The sequence below is a fragment of the Amblyomma maculatum genome, chromosome 2, assembly GCF_055883805.1.
Source record: "Amblyomma maculatum isolate TAMU_Amacu chromosome 2, ASM5588380v1, whole genome shotgun sequence".
Taxonomy (NCBI): Eukaryota; Metazoa; Arthropoda; class Arachnida; order Ixodida; family Ixodidae; genus Amblyomma; species Amblyomma maculatum.
The window spans coordinates 13,221,378-13,241,964 of NC_139345.1; the positions used below are offsets into that span (position 1 = coordinate 13,221,378).

Below are 20,587 nucleotides of genomic sequence, written 5' to 3' on the forward strand. Positions count from 1 at the left end.
GGAACACAGGGGTTCCGCGGGCTGTCTTCTTGTGTTCCGCGAGAATCCTCAGAGCTCAGGGCAAGCACTGCTCTCAAAGAAAAATGACGCGGGTCTTAAAACGGTCGAAAATGGTCAAAAAGTCGATTTTGGGAAAAACTCATTTTCGGAAGGTTTATCCTTTCGAGCATCTACAGTAAAATTAACGCTGAATTCGGTCGGGAAATGCGATAAAATCGGCTTTCAAAACACCACGGCAGCGACGAAATGGCCCCGAAAAGAGAGACTTTGTTCGAACTTCCCGCGCGCGCCGCCGGCGTTGCAGCCGGCCGATCGCCGCCATCTTGGGCTTGTTTTGAAGCTGGTTTCTTTGTGCGCAATTTGAGCTATCTCAAAATGGCGTCGCTCAAGCCGAGCGGCGGTTCGGGCCGGTTTCCCGAAGGCCGTTTTCGAGTCGCTGATTGGCTCGCACGCGGCGCGCTTCGCGCGCGCGCCGTTCTGCGCCTCCCATTGGCTGGTGTGACCGTCTACGTCATTTTTTTTTTTTCTTTCTCTTGCGTTCGCCGCTGTGGCTGTCGCTTCGTGCGCGTCTGTTTTTGCGCTCGTGTTTCTCTACACGCCGTGTTTCCGCCTTGTGCCGGGAGTTTCTCTTTGCGGTCGAGATGCCGGGAGGCAGTCGATTGAAACCGAGCACGCAACGAGCTTTTGGAAGCCGGAAGAAACGTCCGTGGAACAAAAAACAGCAGGCAGCGGCCACCAGTGCGTCGCCGGGGCCTGCAGTGCCGGACTCGTTGGATCCGCCGGGTACATCAAGCACGCTGCCCGATGACGACACCGCGGGACCAAGTTGCAGCACGAATCGTATCTCGGATCGTGGTACACTTCGTGTTGATGCTGTGTACTATTCGTCGACCGAGCAGGCGCAGCGTGTTGAGCGATCGGCGCAAGCAAAGTCCGTTCTGTCGGAAAAGTCGGCAACCCAGCGCAAGTTTGACCTTCTCGGCGTCAGTGCGGATTACCAGACAGCTGATGCCGGTACCCAGTTCGTGATTGTGGACTTGAAGGTTTTGAACAATTTTTTCGCGCAAGCGAAGTGCGGAACCTGCGGCGCAGGAAGTCTGCGTTTGAGCAAGGCAACAGATAAGGAGTACGGCCTTGCTGTAAAGCTTCTGCTTGTCTGCGAAAACTGCGATTTCGAACAGAAGCAGTTCTCTTCCCCAAGAATAAGCGAAGCAGTTCTTTTCCCCAACTGTTTGCCTGGTGGAGCTCTCGTCTCCTTGGCTCCGGTCCTCACTTTCACCTCAAAAAAAAAAAAAAAAAAAAAAAAAAGGTCAACCCCTAACTATAATTTCATCACACTTACACATTCGACATTTTTTGTTTCCTTGGATGGAATAAGACACTTTTTGTTTTGTTTTGTAGGGAAACTGATAGGGAACATCTGAGTAACATCCGTTGTCGAAGATTCTTCCCAATATTTTCTGCACTCAGTGTCAAAACTTCAAATGAGTTTTTCTCAGCTTCATGTTTTTTGGTGACATGACTAGCCTTACGGAACTTTTCATTGGGTTTTTGTGGTGCAATTTTAATAAATCTTATACCGTTGAATTCAGAAAGGTTTGAACTGTGGAGCTATGCTATTTTTATATTGCTAAGTTGAACATATCAAATTTATTGAACAATAATGTCAGCTAATTATATTTTTGAATTGTGGGGCATCTACATAATTGAATATTTTTATACTGTGATGTACATCAATGATAAGATAAATAGCATAGCTCCACATGGCAGGTCTTTGGCTACAACTACATTTTAATCGGAACGAAAAAATATTGAGGGAAACTGTCCTAACGACCCGTAAGAAATTACCAAATTAGGCTTTGGTTATTTCCCAATAACATTAGAACTAATTGAGATAGAGTAAAACTAATTACATTTTTGAAAACAGGAGGAAGAAATACATATACACACCCAATTTCGTTATTATATCTCTAAAAATAAAAATTTTCATTTTAAGACCAGTGTCTCCCCTTAATGGTGAAGGCTTGGTGAAATTTTGGATGGGGACTGCTCCGCTGTTTCTATGCCTCTTTGAAAGGGCAGTGGACATTTTGCTTCCCTTTGCAACTACATATGCATGTGAACAGGCATTTTCAGCCCTCGCCTATTTGAAGAACAAGCACAGGAGCCGTCTTGACCCGGCAGCTGATATGAGACTGGCTCTGAGGGAGAGGGGGCCCGGGGGGTTCCCTGGAACTATTTGAAGGCTTTTGGGGTTCCTCCAAGCAAAAAAGTTTCAGAACCCCTGGCCTAGGGTGATGCGACTGTATTTGGGGAAGGCACACTTTCCAGGGCGTGGTGCGGAGTTCGATATATCGAACGACCGGTGAAATTGAGTTCGATATATGACGCGGCTTTCCTATACTTTTACATGGGATTTTCAAGGGGATATTTCGTGAGTTCGATATAACCAAAATTCGATACAGTTGAATCCCGCCACAACGAATACCGCCACAACGAAATTTCCGCGACAACGAATAATTTTTTATTCCCCGCGAGTATCCTATAAGAATTAATGGCCTAAATTTCTCTGCACAACGAACCATTTTTGCAGAGCGTTTCCGCTTCAACGAAATTTTCGCGTTCAAAATCGAAACCGAAACTAGTTTTATTGGCGAGAAGTCCAAGTCAAATCCAAAGCCACATTAAGCATGAAATCACGTGATTGCAGTTCCGCCATTTTGGCTTTGTGTCGTGGTCGCGTTGTTCACTCGCTGCCTTTCTCTTCGACAACGACGAGTTTTCATCCGCAGGACACGATGGCAACGCAAGTGAAAAAACGCAAAACTCTTTCCCTTGAGCAAAAAGCTCAAATAATCGCCCAAGCAGAAAGCGGAAGGAAGATAGCGGCAATTGCTGAAGACTTCGGAATTCCTGCAAGTTCGCTGTCAACGATTCTAGGCAATAAGGACAGCGTGAGAATGGCACTTGCTTCAGGCACATCCTCGAAGCACAAAAAGGTGACGCGGCCCCTCCATGAAGAGTTGGACAAAGCAGTGCATGCGTGGTTTGTGGAAGCACGAGCCAGCAACGTCCCCCTGTCCGGAAGCATCGTCCAGCAGAAAGCCTTGAACTATGCATGCCTACTTGGCATTGATGATTTTAAAGCCAGCATTGGCTGGCTAAACCGTTTCAAGGCCCGCCATAACATCGTTGGAAAAGTGTTGTGCGGCGAGTCAATGTCAGCAGACGTGGACGGAGCAGCTGCTTGGAAGGCGAGTAACATGGCCGGAATTTTAAGCAACTTCGCGCCTGCAGACATTTACAACGCCGACGAGACCGGGCTATTCTACGAGATGTTGCCGGCTAGGACGCTCGACTTCAAGGGGCAGCGCTGTCACGGCAGCAAACACAGCAAAAAACGCATCACAGTGCTGCTTTGCACAAACATGGATGGCTCGGACAAGCGTTCGCCGTTAGTCATAGGCAAAAGTGCCAAGCCGCGCTGTTTTAAGGGAACTCGTAGCCTACCTGTGCAGTACAAGGCGAACAACAAGTCATGGATGACCCGCGCTATTTTCACCGAGTGGATGATGGCATTCGACCGCGACATGAAGCGGCAGGGCCGTAAAGTTTGCTTGCTTTTGGACAATTGTTCAGCGCATCACTCCGACGAAGTCAAGCTCACTAACACGGAGCTGAGGTTTTTCCCTCCCAATTGCACGTCTGTCTTACAGCCTCTTGATCAGGGCGTGATTCTTAGCCTGAAGCGCGCTTACCGCGGGAGGTTAATTCAGCGGCTGCTTTTTAACACTGAAACCGGCCGAGACACGAAGGTGGACTTGTACGTGGCACTGCAGATTATGTCTGCTGCCTGGAGCACACTGGGGCGCTCAGTAATTGTGAACTGTTTCAGGCACGCCGGATTTGCCGAAGGTCGACCCGTACACTCTGCTGGCCTAACACCAGGCGTTACAGACGACGACGAAGAGGCGTCACCGGCTCCGGGGATCGCGGCCGCCTGGAAAACGCTGGGAGAAATAGGAACCGTGCCGCCTAATCTCGAGCTCGACGAATACATCGGCGCTGACGCTTGTGTTGTTGTTCACGAAGATGTGAGTGATGAGCAGATCATAAAAGCTGCCCGGAATGATAAGGACTCTTCCGATGAAGAAGACGACGACGTACAGGAAGCGCCGGCTGCGGCAACCGCCGTACAGGTGATGGACGCTTTTGATGTCATCAGGAATTTCGTTGCTGTCCGAGACGACGATGTTGCAATGGGTTTGCTGACCGAGTGCGAAAATCGCGTGACGGCGTTGCTCGCCGTGAAGCGTAAACAAACCAAGCTTACAGATTTTTGGCATTAAACGCCTTTGCTGCTGCTTGGGCAATTCTTTCTGCGTTTCACGTCAAATTTTTGCGATAACGAAGTTCCGCGAGAACGAATTTTTTTTCGTGCACCGTGAATTTCGTTATAGCGGGATTCAACTGTATATCCGGGTTCGATATAACCGGGTTCGACTGTACACTGGATCCTACGGGAGCAATGCCGAGACCGGATGAAAGCGACGTTAACAGCCGGGAAAACGCAGCAGTGAGGAACGTAACAACAGGGTTCTAAAGTATTTTGCTATATATATATATATATATATAAAAAAAAAAGGGGGTCTGTAGCAGAATCTGAGGCACAGTCGAGCAGCATGTGCTGTGCCTGCTCGCGGACGGGCAGCTAAAGCTGTATTTTTGTTTTAGTATCTGGCACATTTGTCTTCGCGTGCGCTCTTTTGTTCCGAGTTATAATAGTATATAATGCCTCTTGCTATTTAGCAATAAATAGCGGGAAGGTGGAGGAAGTTCACAGTCACTTTCCAGGAAAAGTGAGTGAGTGTTCACAAAATCAAAACTGCGACATGGCCACTCTTCCAATGACAGTTCGAAATTTCAGAAGAGGGTGTAATGGCGTCGACAAGATTAGCTGTTCGCACGCAATCTTTCAAGAAATGCTGCGTAAGCAACACGGTTTATTGAACTAGACAATATGTGGCAGGCGGCGGGTGAGTGGCAGAGTTGTCTTCCGACGATGTTGCTGAAAATTTGGAGAGATCGTAGCTCCGGCAATGCAAGGACACAGCAGATTTTGTAAATGTGCGTGCTTCTAAACCTTTCTTTTTGTTTTTCACTTCAAGGTAAGGGGGGTCACTTATATTCCCACTTGACCAGCATATGGTCTACAAGAAAAGATTTGCAGGAAGCGCTTCTCTAGTGTGGGCACATTGTATTCATGCTCCTGGATTAAAGCAGCTCATCTATTGGCCGAACTAGTCAATGATTCCCTTCGAGTTCAATATACTCAGGTTCGACTGTATCTGCTCCATCACTGGCATCCTTTGAGGCACATGCATCTCCAAAGCTTACTGCGATGACTGACAGGCGGCCCCCTATAACCAAAGTGGCAAAACAATTAAGTCTTACCTCCACTGAAGCTGTCTGCTGCAGGCCGTGCTCCGCCATAGTTGCCCTGCCTGCCCCCATATCCCCTGTCGTCGTAGCTGCTAGCGTAGCCACCACCGGAAGGCGCAGGAGGCGCATATCCAGAGCCACTGCTTCTGAAGTCGCCACCTCCTCTCTCCATTGGTGGTTTGGAGTAATCTGTGTTGTAGCCACCAGAGCCATCTCCATAACCACCAGCATTGCCACCTCCCACACTCTGGTAGCCATTGCCCATCATGTCAGAGGGTGGTGCATTGTATGGGTCTTGATAGTTGTTTTGGTTGACAGGTGCTTGTCCATAGCCATCATCATAGCCGCCACTGTTCCCATAATCTTGGCTGCAGAAGTGAAATGGAAACTAAGCAACTGCCGCAGTACCTGGATTGCTTTAGCTCATGCCAATGAAATCACAAACAGGTCTTACCAAGTTAAAGAAAATAAAAATCTAAAAACTCGGTGGTCTATAAAGTACTGGCCATCTCAAAGCCAAAGCAAGTTTAAGTAGAGACAAGAAGGAACAAGTGAGCACCTTGCGCCATTGTTGTAGTAAGAGTCCTGGTAGGAGGAAGCGGCACTCTGTGGTCCCTCCCAACGGCCTCGCTTGGCAGGTGGTCCTCCAGCACCCATGGGCGGCCCTCCACGAAGTGGCATGCCACGACCAGCTCCCCGAGGTGGTGGAGCATCTCCTCTCATTGCTGGTCCTCCCCGCATCGGTGGTCCTCCGGACATGTCACGGCCGGGTGGTCCACCCGCAAAGCCTCCTGAGCATCGTGCCAAGCAAGAATGCGTGCATCAGAAGACAGCTTGAGCAAGGTGAATGGGCACAACAGATACTCTGCATCAGCCTTGTAGACTAGATGCAAGCAGAAATGTGTGTAGCCTCAAATTAGCTCAATAAAGAACAGCCTCACTTTTGCATTGCCTGCAATGTGCTTGTAACATTTGTCACTAGATGGCGACAGAGTGTTTTGAATTTTTGGACGCAGCATTTACCATGGCCGACTAAAACTTCTGTCAATAATGCATATGTTCCTGTGCCGTCAACACCCTTGGGTGTAGAAACAAAACTAGACGCTACTGTGTACTGAAAAATGTCTAATTACTGCCTGGTGAGTGATAATATATTAGTTTTTGATACCTCACTTTTGCCAGCGGGCAATTGTCATTGTGATGGCTACGCATGGTTTCAAAATCAGATTACATAAAAACGAAAACATACACTGATCGAAAAATTCTCTAAAATTTTACTACAGCGTTTCAGCAAGATTAACGTTGCACAAAAAAATATTAGCCAATTAGAGGACAGTGTTCTGTCCCTTTAAAATACAAAATGTTCAAAACAACTTGTTGCCCATGAAAGAACACGAACTACAGTCAACTTACAACGATACCAGACATAGAATTTTGTTGATATGTTCTCGGCTCCAGCATAACTCCCAGAGTCACGCAATTACTCTCCTGGTTAAGGGGGGACATGACCTATGAAAACCAGAAAATCGCGAAACAGTAAATTTTTGGACGGTTATATATTCTGGTAGTATTTCATATAAACTACCTTTTCTGTAATTGTCAATGCCGAACTCGTCGTAGAAATACTGGAAGTAATTATTTAACGAACGGCAACAGCAAGCGCCGAAAAATCCCAAACTTCGCGCATGCCCCATTTCTCTCCTGCCATCTTTGGTTGCTTTGTTATTTTTTTTTCGCTCTGTTTTGCTACCCATGGCGGCGATGGCAGCGCCGCGTTTGAGGTGGCCTATTCTAAGCCTCGAAGTGACTAGTTTCCCGTGCTCGAATTCAAGGCTGTGCCTGGGCGAAGTGCGCACTCTGCGAGAACGCGGGAGATCGGGCAACTGCTATCGGCTGCTGTGCCAACCCAAGCATCATCTGCTCCGGCTCTTCGCTCTTGTTGTTGGCTATCTTTGTACTTCAGATGTTCAGTTTGTCTTTCGTCATTTTCGCAATCGTAGCCTTTACGATCTCTTTTTGTGCCCAGTTTGAACAGGTGTCGTGCAATCACTGTGTAGTCGCTCACGATGCCTCAAGATGCAGCGCGCGTTCAGTGCTCCGCTAACTGCAGCGTCCTAGCATCTGTTACAGTGGAAGTCTTGCTATGTGATACCCATCCAGAAGTTACCACAATGAATTTCACAATGCCAACACATTCTGCAAGTTGTCCAAGCCTGGACTCATGTGACCCTCATTATACAGTAAAACCTCGTTAATTCGAACTGATGCTCGGGTCCCGGCATGGCCCTATGTATTTCAATAGGAGAAAATGCCCGATAATTCGAACATGCCAGTATCCACAACGGTTAATTCGAACTAGGAGCCCGTGGCTCACACAGCTCCTCGCAGACAGAAGTCGGCCCATACCGTGTACAATGCGCAGAAAGATTACTAAAGACGCAAAAAACAAAATCTTTCAAATCTGTCCGCGCGCTTGACAGTCGCAGCGAGCATTCCGATGCATGCCGCAGCAGGTTTTCGCTGCCGGGTGCCGCCAGGCTCCATCACACCAGCGGTCCGGCGCAACCCGTTGCAGGTTTTGGCTGCACCGCGGTTGCTGGGTGCGCTTTTGACAAGCCTTTTTTCTTTTTGTCCTGCGGTCACGTTGTGTGCACAACGCAGTTGTCGGTGTCGTGCATTTGTTCGTGCCGCGGTGGTCCAAGTTTTACCGTTTTCGTTGCCTCACCGCTTTGCCAGCGACGACTCATCGATTGTGACAGCCATGGCAAACCGCGGTAAATACACGGCAAAGGACCTCAAGACGAAAATGGAGATTTTGAGTGAGGTGGAATGTGGTGTATTATCCAAGACGGATATAACCAAAAAGTACGACATCAAGAAGAGCACGCTGTCAACGTATCTCAGGAACAAGGAATTGATCAGTGCTGCCTTTCGTAAAGACGTTACAAAGCCCTCTCGCAAAAGGCTACGAACGTCGGCCCATCCCGAAGTGGAGAGTGCCGTAATGGTATGGATAAAAGAAGTTCGCAGCCAAAACATTTCGTTAAGCGGGCCCATAATTGCTGCGAAGGCTGCAATCTTTGCCAGCCAAATGGGCATCAGTGAGTTCGGCGCGTCAAAATGCTGGCTGTCACGTTTCAAGGTGCGTCACGGGCTGACATTCAGAAACGTTTGTGGGGAGTCAGCTAAAGTCGACAAGGAAACGTGTGAACAGTGGGTCTCCAGTGAACTGAAGGAACTCCTCGCTGATTATGTGCTCAGCGATGTATTTGATGCTGACGAGACGGCACTGTATTTCAAATTGCTCCCCAACAAGAGTCACTTACAAAGGCGACACTTGTGCTGGCGGAAAGAGAAGCAAAGAAAGAATCACCGTCATGATGTGCGCAAATGCGACGGGCACGGAACGGTGCCGCTTGCTGGTGATCGGCAAGGCAGAGAAGCCTCGCTGTTTTAAAGGCATCAAGACTCTTCCTGTTGATTACACCGCAAACAAAAAGTCGTGGATGACACTGGAAATTTTCACCGACTGGCTGCGCAAGCTAGACAGGAAATTCGCTGCACAGAACAGGAATGTTCTGATGTTCGTGGACAACTGTACAGCTCATTGTGACGTGAGTTGACTGACAGCAATCCGCTTGGCATTTTTGCCTAAAAACACGACTTCTGTGCTCCAGCCTACGAATCTTGGAGTTATTCAGAACTTAAAAACGCTTTACAGGCGCCACCACCTAGAGAGACTTCTTTGTTTGGACAGTGGCAAGTCGTACGACATCGATTTGCTTGGAGCTGTCCACATGCTGGCATCATCGTGGAATACCGTCAAGCCGGAAACTATCAAAAATTGTTTCCGTAAGTGTGGCTTCGGTGACGCCCCAGAAGCATGCAGCACGGAGGTAGCGGAGGCTTCGTCTGATGGTGACTCCGTCGTGCTCGACTGTGGCTACGCGGCTTTGTCGGAGGGCGTCGCCTTTGAAGCCTACGTTGACGTTGACAACGGTGTGGAGACGTCTGGGCCCTTGAGTGATGAGGATATAATCGCGGCTGCATGTGCTCCACAGGGCTCACGGGTGGCGAACACGGCTGAAAGCGATGAAGAGTCCGACGAAGGCGACGATCCGGTGCCACCCCCTAGTGCATGTGAAGTAGCGTCGGCGCTCGATCTCGCTGCACGATACTTCTCCGCCGATGAGAATTCGGATCCTGCGCTAGAACTCTTGGGCAAGCTGCAGTTGATGCTTGTGGAGTTGCGGCACAAGAAATGCAAGCAAACGCACATTACCGATTATTTTTCCGTGTAAATAAACATGTTTTGAAGCTCGCTATTCACACGAATGCATTCCGGTTCTTGTTTGCGGCGCATGACTGACCGATTAGTCCCGTTCATTCGCCGTTGCGGTTCGACTGCAAAAATTATCGGAATCGCCCTCCTAAACGTGCAGTAGCGCCTAGCCCTCTACTCATGGTAATGAGTCAACATTTGGGCTCGGCCAGCACGGTGGGCCACGATGGCGCTCATTCCAGTGCTCGACTGTTAATTCGAACTCCACTTAATTCGAACAATTTTCTCGGCCCCTTCGAGTTTGAATTAACGAGCTTTTACTGTATACACCTGTAACTTGAGAACCAGCATGCACAGCTCACTTAGTAATTATTCAAATGTCCGCGCTGTGAGCTTACCCTATATATTTCATTGAGATAACTCAACAAACAAAAAGGTTAGTGTTCTCTCAAACTTCTAGGGCAGTTTTTACATGAGGTTTCTATTATTTCATACCTCGATAAATTTCTAAGGGCAAGACAATTTCATTTCTTCAGGACATTGGTTTGGTTTGGTTTGTGGGGTTTAACGCCCCAAAGCGACTCAGGCTAAGAGAGATGCAGTGGTGGAGGACTGCGGAAACTTCGACCACCTGGGGTTCTTTAACGTGCACCGACATCACACAGCACATGTGCGCCTTGCTTTTCGCCTCCATCAAAAAGCTGCTGCTGAGGCCGGGATTCGATCCTGCATCCCTGGGAACAATATTCAAGCAACATAACCACTGCGCCACCCCGGCAGGATCAAGACGTTGGGTCTGAAATTATTGACAAACAATAAAAATTTGTTTAATGCAGGAAAGAAATTTAGAAAAAGGGCTTTGTCTTGCCCTGGGGTTAACTACCCAAGAATGACTACAATGAATTTCACAGTGGCAACACAGTTTGTAAATTCTTCACGCCTGCATTGCGCACGCGATGACCGCCTTCAGCAAGTTGCATTATTCTCGGCGGCGCACAGACTTGCCACATCTACACCAGTCAGCAGAAGCACCGCGAGCGCACTGGCGGCCACGCCTGACATATTTAATCACGTGAGCGCGTGCGCATAGGCGCCGCGGGGAAGCCGATCACAATAGCAGATTGTGCTATGCTATAACTCCCTGTTATCGGCATATAAATGAAACAAGGGAAGCAGCGAAGTCTGCAATTTTTACAGATCATTTTTGCAGAAAAGTGATGTTTTTTTTGTTTTGTTTTTTTCAACTTCACAAATTTTTTGGACTGATTGATTATTCTGGCTATTTCCCGGGCCCCGTCAAGTCCGAAAAAATGGTCTGCGACTAATTAATGATAATAGAACTAGTGCCATTTTTGGAGTGCTCTCTGCACCAGCAAAAATTACCACTGTAGCACACCCACCTATCTCCGCTAGTGGGCCTGGTTTTGGGTCAGTTCACGCAAACAACTCTCGCACTTCAATGGCTCATATTTTAGTTCATCCGCTAAGAACATCACTGGAGGAGGATTTAGCACTAGGCTTAGCACATGCGGACATGGCCTTGAGCAGAGTGCAATATGGATTCAATCTGCATCATGCCAAAGCTTGGACAGAAGCACCTGGCATTTAGCTGCTGGTAACTGGTAATGAGGTCAATACAACAGTAAGTTCTGATGCATGTTATGTACCACTACTTACAGAAAAAAAACAAACAACGAAAATGGAAGAAAAATTTAAGCTCACCGCCACGAGGAGCACTGAAGTCACCTCGCCCCCGAGGAGCGAAGTCCCCACGGCCACGTGGTGTGAAGTCTCCACGACCCCGAGGTGCAAAGTCTCCACGACCCCGAGGTGCAAAGTCTCCACGACCCCGAGGTGTGAAGTCCCCACGGCCACGCGGTGTGAAGTCTCCACGGCCACGTGGCGTGAAGTCTCCCCGACCTCGTGTAGGAGGTCCACCACGTCCTCTTGTGAAGCCGCCGCGCCCTCGCGGCACAAAATCGCCAGTGGCCCCACCCCCCCCTCGCGGTGCAAATTCGCCTCCTCCTCGGCCGCGTGGGGTGAAGTCGCCACGGCCACGCGGGGTGAAGTCTCCACGACCCCGACCCTGGAACTCTCCACCTCCTCTCATTCCAGGCCCACCCCTAGGAGGGCCACCCCTGAATCCACTGCATGGACAAAAAAAGTGAGGTCTTCAGATGTGCTGCAAAGGAGATACCTAGTGTTGCATTGCCTCAAAGCAGCATGCTCCAACTGCTACCACAGCAGAACAAAGTTCCTGGCATATGATTTGGCTCAAATACATAAAGCAAACTATACAGTTACGAAAGCCAGTGAAACACATGAACTGCCACATCATGAATATACATCTAAATTTTCTCTTTTCACAGACTCCTCAAAATGCCATCTTATTAAAAGAATGTCCACACATCTCTGGCTCAAATGTCAGTCACCATTAAACACAATTTTCTGTAGTATGTGCAATGGCTATTTTGCTAGATTCAAAATTTTCCAGTGAAAAAAAAAAAAAAAAAAAAAAAGAGAGATACCTAGTGTTGCATCGCCTCAAAGCAGCATGCTCCAACTGCTACCACAGCAGAACAAAGTTCCTGGCATATGATTTGGCTCAAATACATAAAGCAAACTATACAGTTACGAAAGCCAGTGAAACACATGAACTGCCACTAGCATATCACAAAAAGGGGCTCTATAGCTATCTTTGGGGGTTAATGAAATCCATGCCCGCAGACTTCAGTTTCTTATGGCGAAAGAAGTGCGAGTGCGTAAATTGAGAGCTCTCAAGGAAGAGTCTACAGCATTTATGGCATTGGTGAAACTTAAGGTCTGGCTCCACTGTTGAACGCGCTTTCTCAGGGGTGTGACAAGCAAGCAGCATGGAGCTGGAAGGAGTTGAATCCCCTCCAGCGGAATGCAAACTGGCGCTGAAGCGTAGCATCATCCTCTCAGCCTCTGCAGGCCATAGCAAGCAGGCTTACAAAGTGCATGTTTTTTGGAGGCCAATTTAGCCTCAACTTAATACCAATTCCACAACTTGCTGCGGGAACTGCTGTAGCAGTCCGTACAGATCCCACCCCCGCCCCTTCCACTGGCTCACAAGTGTCCCCCCAACACATCCATGGCTGTGAACCACTGCCCTACTTCACAGTGTCTTTTGAAACGAAATGCAAGCTGCCGTGCAAGAAATAAAATTGAACGAGGCTTTCTGTGAGCGTGTCTTGGGGTGTGCGGTGGCATGTATGTATGATATCGAATTTTTTCATTTTCCGCTCAATTTGAAAGGATATACCTTTTGCAGCAAGCTTACCGATGTTTTTACAATAAGTGAAATCCGAGTCATGGAGAGTAATGTGCAAAGACTCCAATGGAGAATGATCTATTTTTTTCATGATTTTGCTGTTGCCCACTTTCCCTGTTCGAGAACCACCAGCAGACTTTTCGAGCATAGCCGTGCTTCATGTGCGTCTCCGTTTGCGCTCGCGTTTCTCGATGCACAGCTTTGTGCAGGTTTTCCTAACCCGAGTTACAGCCAGTGGCAGACTTAGCTGTGCAGGGAACATCAACCAGGCTGCCCGACGACGACACCGCGGGTTCCAATTACAGCGTGAATTGCATCCCGGATCACGGTACACCGAGTTGACACCGTCGCCGCATACTGCTCTACGGCAGAAGTCTGTTCTATCAGGGAAGTCCACGGTCCAACAAAACTGGTTTCACCTCGGCATTAACACGGAATGCGATGCCGATACAGAGTTCGTAAGCGTGGACATCATACCCGCCAACCTGAAGATTTCAAAATTCATAAAACCTCCGCGACCGGGAAGGGGAGGGGGGGGTTTACTTTCCAAGAATTTATCTTTAGCGACACCCTTGCTCACTCACCCACAAGCAAAATCCGTGTCCCATAGAGTAATTGTGTCACGATTTATTTTTGCAACGCCTTTGCAGTTGCTGACTTCACCTGCTTCAAAAACTTCTCTATGTAGGCTTGCTCAAAGCAGGTGCCACTCTGGTGTCCTTTCACTATCAGCAGACTTTTTAGAGTTTTCTCTGAAACAAATGAGCGAAACTCCTAGTTCGAGCTGCATATCCCTATTGTTACTTCAGTCCACAGCAATCGAAAATATCTGCTTTTTTGGGGGCATCCAGCAAAGGAGTCTCTGCGTTCGTGGCCATTTCACGAACAATTGCCGTCGTCTTTGTCCGTCCACAGGCGTAGCGTTTGGCTTCCTCGCACTTGGGGAACATTCTCCGGAAAAGTGGTACAGCGTGATCAATGTTGTGTTCAACTAAAAACGCCGTGAAATGGCATTCTGCACGAATCACACCGAGGTCGCTGTCACTGCGAACAAAACTTGTCAGGCTCGGCTGGCTGTCCGCGCACGTATCCTTAGTGCTTTTTTGAAGCGATGTGGATCTTTATGTCGGACTTGCCACCATGTGAAATGTTAACATCACAGGCACACGTGGTGCAAAATCCGAACTTCTCTCCTTTCTTAGATGGCACGAAGCACGAAAATTCTGCCGCGTACAACTTCAAAAATACTTGAAAGTACTGTCGCGGCTTTGAACCCGCCATTGCACTGCGAAATCGCTACTACTAAAACTTCAGAGTCACACTAAGTCGGACACGGCCACAGATCACGCAAAAACAGAGGCCAACACCAAAGTTGTCCAAACACGTAAACAAAGGAACAGCCACTAGCCTGGCGGAGGCGGTATTGAGTTTTGGATACGGATTCGTGGTCCCCCGAGTAGACGATAGGAGTCACTACAACATTTGCAGCTGCTGATGATGATATCACAAATATGTGTTGCCCTCTCGTGGCCGCCAAAGGTACCATAATAGTGTTAACCTGGCCTCAAAAATTACCCTTCCGTGCGTGTGGTGTTATCTCAAAGGCCATGATGTTAACAGATGTCCGCATTTTTTTTTTTTCCGAAAATAAAACAATTTCCATAAAATTTCCTGCAAGATTTGTAAAATCGTAAGACGTCAAAATTCGTACATTTTAAGGAAAATTCGGAAGAGTTGGCAGGTATGGGACATGGAAGAGTTAAGCAGTCTTATCACACACATGAAGCGCGAAGACATGAGCAGCCAACTGCTGGAGTGTCACAACGAACCTCAGCTTTAGCTCGGCTCACTGATCGCTTTCGCGCTGGCCGCTGCCGGCGCGATTATTCCTGCTGTTTGTCTTGTACTCTCACGCAGCGCTTCCGCATATTATATTGATTGGTTTGGTTTGTGGGGTTTAACGTCCCAAAGCAACTCAGGCTATGAGAGACGCCGTAGTGGACGACTCCGGAAATTTCGGCCACCTGGGGTTCTTTAACATGCACTGACATCGCACAGCACACGGGTATCCAATCTCACATGCGTATTGGTTCTATTGTGGCAGTGCAGCCATGCGCTGGCGTCAAAGTAATGTATCACACCGCGCCTTGCGACGCGGCCGCGGTGGGGGCCACGCGCTCAGCACAAAAAGAATAATCTGCATGAATAACATACTTGTTTGCCAGCTTAAAATCAAAACGCACTGCAGAATATATCAAGCCGTTTTCCCTGACTTGGCGAAATTTTTGATGGTTTCTCTGACATTTCCCATTTTTCCCGGTGCATGAAATTTCCTTGACAATTCCCGATTGCTAGACACAGTTTCCTCAGGCAGCCTAGAATCCCCGCCCACCAGCAAAGCTCCTGGGCCAACAGCCATTTTGAGTTCAAGTGCATTCCGCACACTTTTTATTTTCCTGCGTAAGATATTGTGCACTAAAGAATGACACAATCTCTCTTTTGAGATTTTGAGCGCAGTGAGCTGGTCCCTTGGAAGAACTTCATTAGCTGCAACGGCAAGAAAATCCTGCCAAGCAGAGTTCTGTAAGATGCTTCACAATCAGGCAGGCATGTCATGCTCCGTTCACGAAAAGCAGCCACTGATTTGCACCTCTACTATCTACCGTTAGCATTACACCCACACCAAAAGATAAACCTGCGTGCGGCGCCACTGAAAAAGAACTGCATGGTGGCTGATGGTTGGCTTCGCTTGCCAAGATGAAGGGAGCTTGCAAGGTCATGTAACCCCGCTGCTTCCCGTCAGAGCAGAAGCAGAGACCTGTCAGCAAGTAATCTGGACTGTAAAAAATCTGATGTACCCAATGCTACTAGGCAAGCATTGTAAAAAGGAAGCCATAGAAACAACTTTTACAAGGCAAGCATTGTAAGAAGGAAGCCATAGGAACTACTTTTACAGAGAATATTGGATGGAGTTGTTTGCAGTGTGCCTTGTACTTATAGCATATTGCTAACGTGATTCTTTGAACTCACCCAGGCGGGCCACCACGGCCTCTCATGGGCGCCCCACGCCCTCTTGTGAAGTCTCCTCTGCTCATTCCCCGGGAGTAGCCACCTCTGCCACGCATTCCTCCGCCGTCCATCTCTGAATGCTGATAAGAAAAATGAAGCAATGAATAGAACTGGTCAAACAAACAAAGCACACAGAGGGAAAACGTAGAGTATAACAAAGGGTTCACACAAACACATAATCATAATAATGGAGGTACGCCAGTGCCGGCACCAACACAATTAGTGCTTGGAAATAAACGCATGAAGGCCTAACGTGGTAAAGTAGCAAGGTGGGTGATTATAATTTTTTTTGGTGTGTCTGTTCAGCAAAGCAACATTCCATTTCATCTAGTTTACCTACAACGTCAGGACGCCAAGCGAGAACCGTCGTGCTAGTCGAACGTAATAATATGACAGCTCCTAACTCTATGGTGAAAAAAATTCGCAGCACAAAAGAGACATAGGCATAGGTGTAAAGAACAAAGACAGAACAGGTGCTACAATTTGTTCCTTACACTTGCGTCTACGTTTCTTGTGCTGCAAATATTTTCACAATGAATTGCAACCAACTAGCCCAAATCATTGTGTTTTTCTTACCTCTACCAACCTTCTATCAAGCGTATTTAGATACAACTGTTACATGATCTGCCTCCCTTGAGTCACAAGCCAGTGCCTCCTTGAGTTATCCGTGCCTGCAGCATTTGGGGTTTTTCCTCCCGCCAAACCCTCCTATCTCTACTACCACTCCCTTTCCTAATAGGGCGTAATTTTGACTCCGGTCACAAAGTTATTCTCTAGCAGCATGGCCTCAGAGATCCGGATGTCATGCTAGCAGCCGCTCCTCGCGCCAGCGGAGCAGCCACTTGCAGGCAACTTCTGCAAATTTTAATGGTCTCGAAGGTGTTTCAAACAAACAGAAAATAAAAAGGGATACGAATGCAAAAGCGCGCCTGCATATGCTTCGCGGGTGCATAACATGTATTGGTATAGGGCGTAACGCTAGCGCCGCCACCACAGTTCCTCAGCGAAACAGACCACCAATTTCAATACTATGGGTGCGTTCCAATACCCCCAAGTAGAAGACTGCTACGCAGGCAGCCGCCATCTTGGGACGTGTTCCAATTCTCGCGAAGACTGCTCCGCCGAAGTCAACATCGATGCAGACTACTTTGCTGTCTGAACATGGCGGACAGTGCGCGGTTCGCACTGAGCGTGTCGTCCTTGCGGTGGTTGCAATAGCTGTATGGTGGTCGTGCTCTTTGTGAATGCCGGAGTATGCATATGAACAATCTTTCAAACGTAATTGTTACGTCAATGAGTGCACTAGCTAGAGGCTAATTTGGCTGTTTTTATGGTCATGAGATTCATAGCACTGCAGATTCTTGTATCGCGCTCTAAGAGGAAAGCGTGCGTTCGATGCTGTTGGTCTTCTTTTTCAACTTGACGAGTTTCTTGATGTTATCGACGAACTCGTCGCTTTCTGGGCACCTCGCCGGGAGTCAGGACGGCTGCTGTACAGCGCACGTGTGTGTTTCTATTTTGCTGTAGTAGCCGTGGCAAACTCTTCCGCGGATTTTCAGTTAATCTCAGAAGAAAGAATTCGCCTGAAGATGGCGTGAATGAGACATCCGAGAAGCATGTACACTTCAGCATCAGTAATAAAAAAAAAAGAGGAAAAACAGACTAACATTCTCCCGTCAATTCGTGTGCGGGCCCATTGCGTGAGAAGTCTGCTACAAGTTAACCTATGAATAGTCTGTCTACGTTGTGGCGATTACACATGCAATATTGTTGCTGCAAAAAATCGGTGAGCCGTTAAAAACGTGATTTTCACCTGTATTGTCAAAAAGCTTTAAAGAAAACAGCGTTATAATAGTTATTCAAACGTTTTAGTTCATTATGTCGCGAGGTGATGCCAGGCGTAGACAGGTAGACGCGTTCCAATACGCAAACCTGTAGACGTCTACGAAGCAGTCTTGATAGACGATTTGGAACGCACCCTATGGAGCCAGGCGCGACGCTGCAGGCACTGTTCTCCAGGAGGCACAGCACAAGCTCATATGTCTTCTCTTCGAAATCGCGTTAGTTGTCGGTAGGTACCACAAAAGTCGGTGGACCGACTTTTCACGACCACTAATAGCTTGTCCCATTGCTTTTTCAGAGTACAATGACGTACTGTTCAGTGTCAATCTCGCGCTTCTGCGCGCATATATTAGGCACATGAACGCCGAGAACTGCTCTCTTCGTATTAAATATAGTGATAAATTTGCTTCAGCAGGAACGAAAACCAACTGGAGAACAACACCATTATGAAACAATCGTTGAAAGTAGTGCATGCACCTCCTATCGCGTATCCTGCTGCGCAACATGATCTTGGACACCGCCAGTAGAGAGCACGCCGGGTAGGCCTACTTTTACGAAGAAATGACAGGTAGGAAAAAGAAAATTTAAATAGTAAGAAAACAATGAAGCACTACTTGCCGCAGACTAGCTCAGGACACAACTAAACTAGAAACAATAGACCAGATCAGGGCAACTTTTTATGCAATATTATAAACAAGTTAAACTAAAGTGCGTCATGCTAGACGCATCGGGGTAGGCCTAACACAATCCATGAAAAGAAAACTCGCTTGCAGCTTCAAGCGGCCTTTGGACAATTGTTTTGAAAGCAGCACTACATGCCACAACACTTAACATACCTACTGCAATTTAATAAACATGTCATACTGGGGAAAATTTACTCACATTTTCTTGTCGATAGCGGCGCAACGCTGCCACTCACCAACACAACTTATGAAAGAACCGCAATGAATGACGGGAAGTGCGTCGGCGCCGGTCGAGCCGGCACTGATCGGGACACCACTACCGGTAAAATATGCAAATATCGTAGAGATACAAATTTTATCTGCAAGATTCCACAAATCCGTGGCCGTGGTGCAGAGTTGGGCCGTGCAGGCAAGGTCGTGCAGGCGCTCCACGAAATCAGTGAGCATGTACGACTGTTGCGCACATTCGCCCTGGTTTTATTTTTGCGCTACAAATAACGCTTGTCTGTACCCTGTTGCTCATCCTGCTTTCGTTTGTGCGCTATTATTTCCCATTGAACCACCAGCATGGACCAACTTATTCTTTACTTATGCGAATATTTTTCATGAGCCCCCTCAAAGGAAGCATGACATAGTGCCTGGAATACTAGATCACTATTTTTCTGACCAAGCGTCCCGACCAGGAGAGCGAGAGGTCGCCCTTCAACTTCAACTGCCAGCCGTCTGAAGAGTTGCTGAAGACATCCATGAAGAATGCCAAATAACTGACAATAAAATTTCATTCATTCATTCATTCATTCGTGATGAAGCCAAAGTTGTGTATATCCTCCAATATCCTCCTTGGATGAAGCTTGCGTTCGGTAAAAATTGTCGATTGCAGCACATGAACTGTTGTCAGTGCTCGTTGATCTCTCTCCTTTCAAAAACAATTTTCATATTCCGACTTCCTTCGTTTCTTCCACCGTGGTTTCTTCCGAGCCCGATCGAGCATCGAGTCTGTCGCTGTTTTAAAGACAGTAATGTATACTATAGTGAACTAGAATACTTTTTCTCAATCACTATATACATTAAACTATCAATCAATGTTTTTTATATTAGGTCCCAATTAATCTAAAAATTCCCATCTAATGTCATATAATATAGTGGAAATACTGGAAATACTAACATCGAAATTCAGCAACTTATCCTGCAAGGTAGGCTGCAGCAGTATGTGGATCGGGAGCTTCCGGACGTGCAAGCTGGGTTTCGCAAGGGCAGAGGAACTAGAGACCAAATTGCCAACCTTCGCTGGATCATGGAAAAAGCAAGAGAGTTCCAGAAACCCATTTACTTCTGCTTTATTGATTATGCGAAAGCGTTTGACTGCGTAGATCACAGCAGATTGTGGCAAGCTCTCCAAGAGATGGGAGTTCCAATTCACCTCATCTGTCTCCTCAGGAACCTTTATGAAGGGCAAGAGGCCACAGTCAGAACTGGGCATGGTCTTACTGATTGGTTTCCGATTGAGAAAGGGGTGAGGCAAGGCTGCATACTGTCGCCCTGCCTATTTAACCTATATTCAGAGTGCATCATGAGAAAGGCCGGTCTGGACGACTCTTCAGCTGGAGTGAAGATTGCTGGAAAACGTATCAACAACCTTAGATATGCGGATGATACCACTTTAATGGCAGAAAGTGAAGTGGAACTCAAGAGACTTCTGATGCGCGTACAAGAAGAGAGTGAGAAGTTTGGGCTTAAACTGAACATTAAAAAGACGAAGATCATGGCGTCTTGCCCTATCAAGTCCTGGAGCATCAATGGACAAGAAGTGGAAGCTGTGACAGATTTTCTGTTCTTGGGCGCCAAGATTACCTCGGAAGGAGACTGCAGCCATGAAATTAGGAGACGCCTGCTTCTGGGAAAGAGAGCAATGGTTAGCCTTGACCGCCTAGTAACCCAGACGGCCACTGACGTCCGACGGACAACCGAACTCGG

At 47.6% G+C, this 20,587-nt stretch overlaps 1 protein-coding gene across 3 annotated transcripts in view; it reads right to left on the reverse strand.

Moving 5' to 3' along the window:
• Nucleotides 1–18,958, reverse strand: part of LOC146197962 (uncharacterized) — a 51,591-nt gene extending 32,633 nt beyond the window's left edge. For all 3 annotated transcript variants that reach the window (XR_014704919.1, XM_084593247.1, XM_084593246.1), the window contains exons 1-5: nt 18,813–18,958; nt 16,050–16,168; nt 11,447–11,871; nt 6,002–6,233; nt 5,455–5,810 (exon numbers count right to left, since the gene is read on the reverse strand). Coding sequence is in view for 2 of the 3 variants with exons in the window: in XM_084593247.1 (XP_084449373.1) it covers nt 5,455–5,810; nt 6,002–6,233; nt 11,447–11,871; nt 16,050–16,159 (1,123 nt within the window). In the remaining variant the exon portion in view is untranslated. The remainder of the gene's footprint in view (nt 1–5,454; nt 5,811–6,001; nt 6,234–11,446; nt 11,872–16,049; nt 16,169–18,812) is intronic.
• Nucleotides 18,959–20,587: the final 1,629 nt, after the last annotated feature.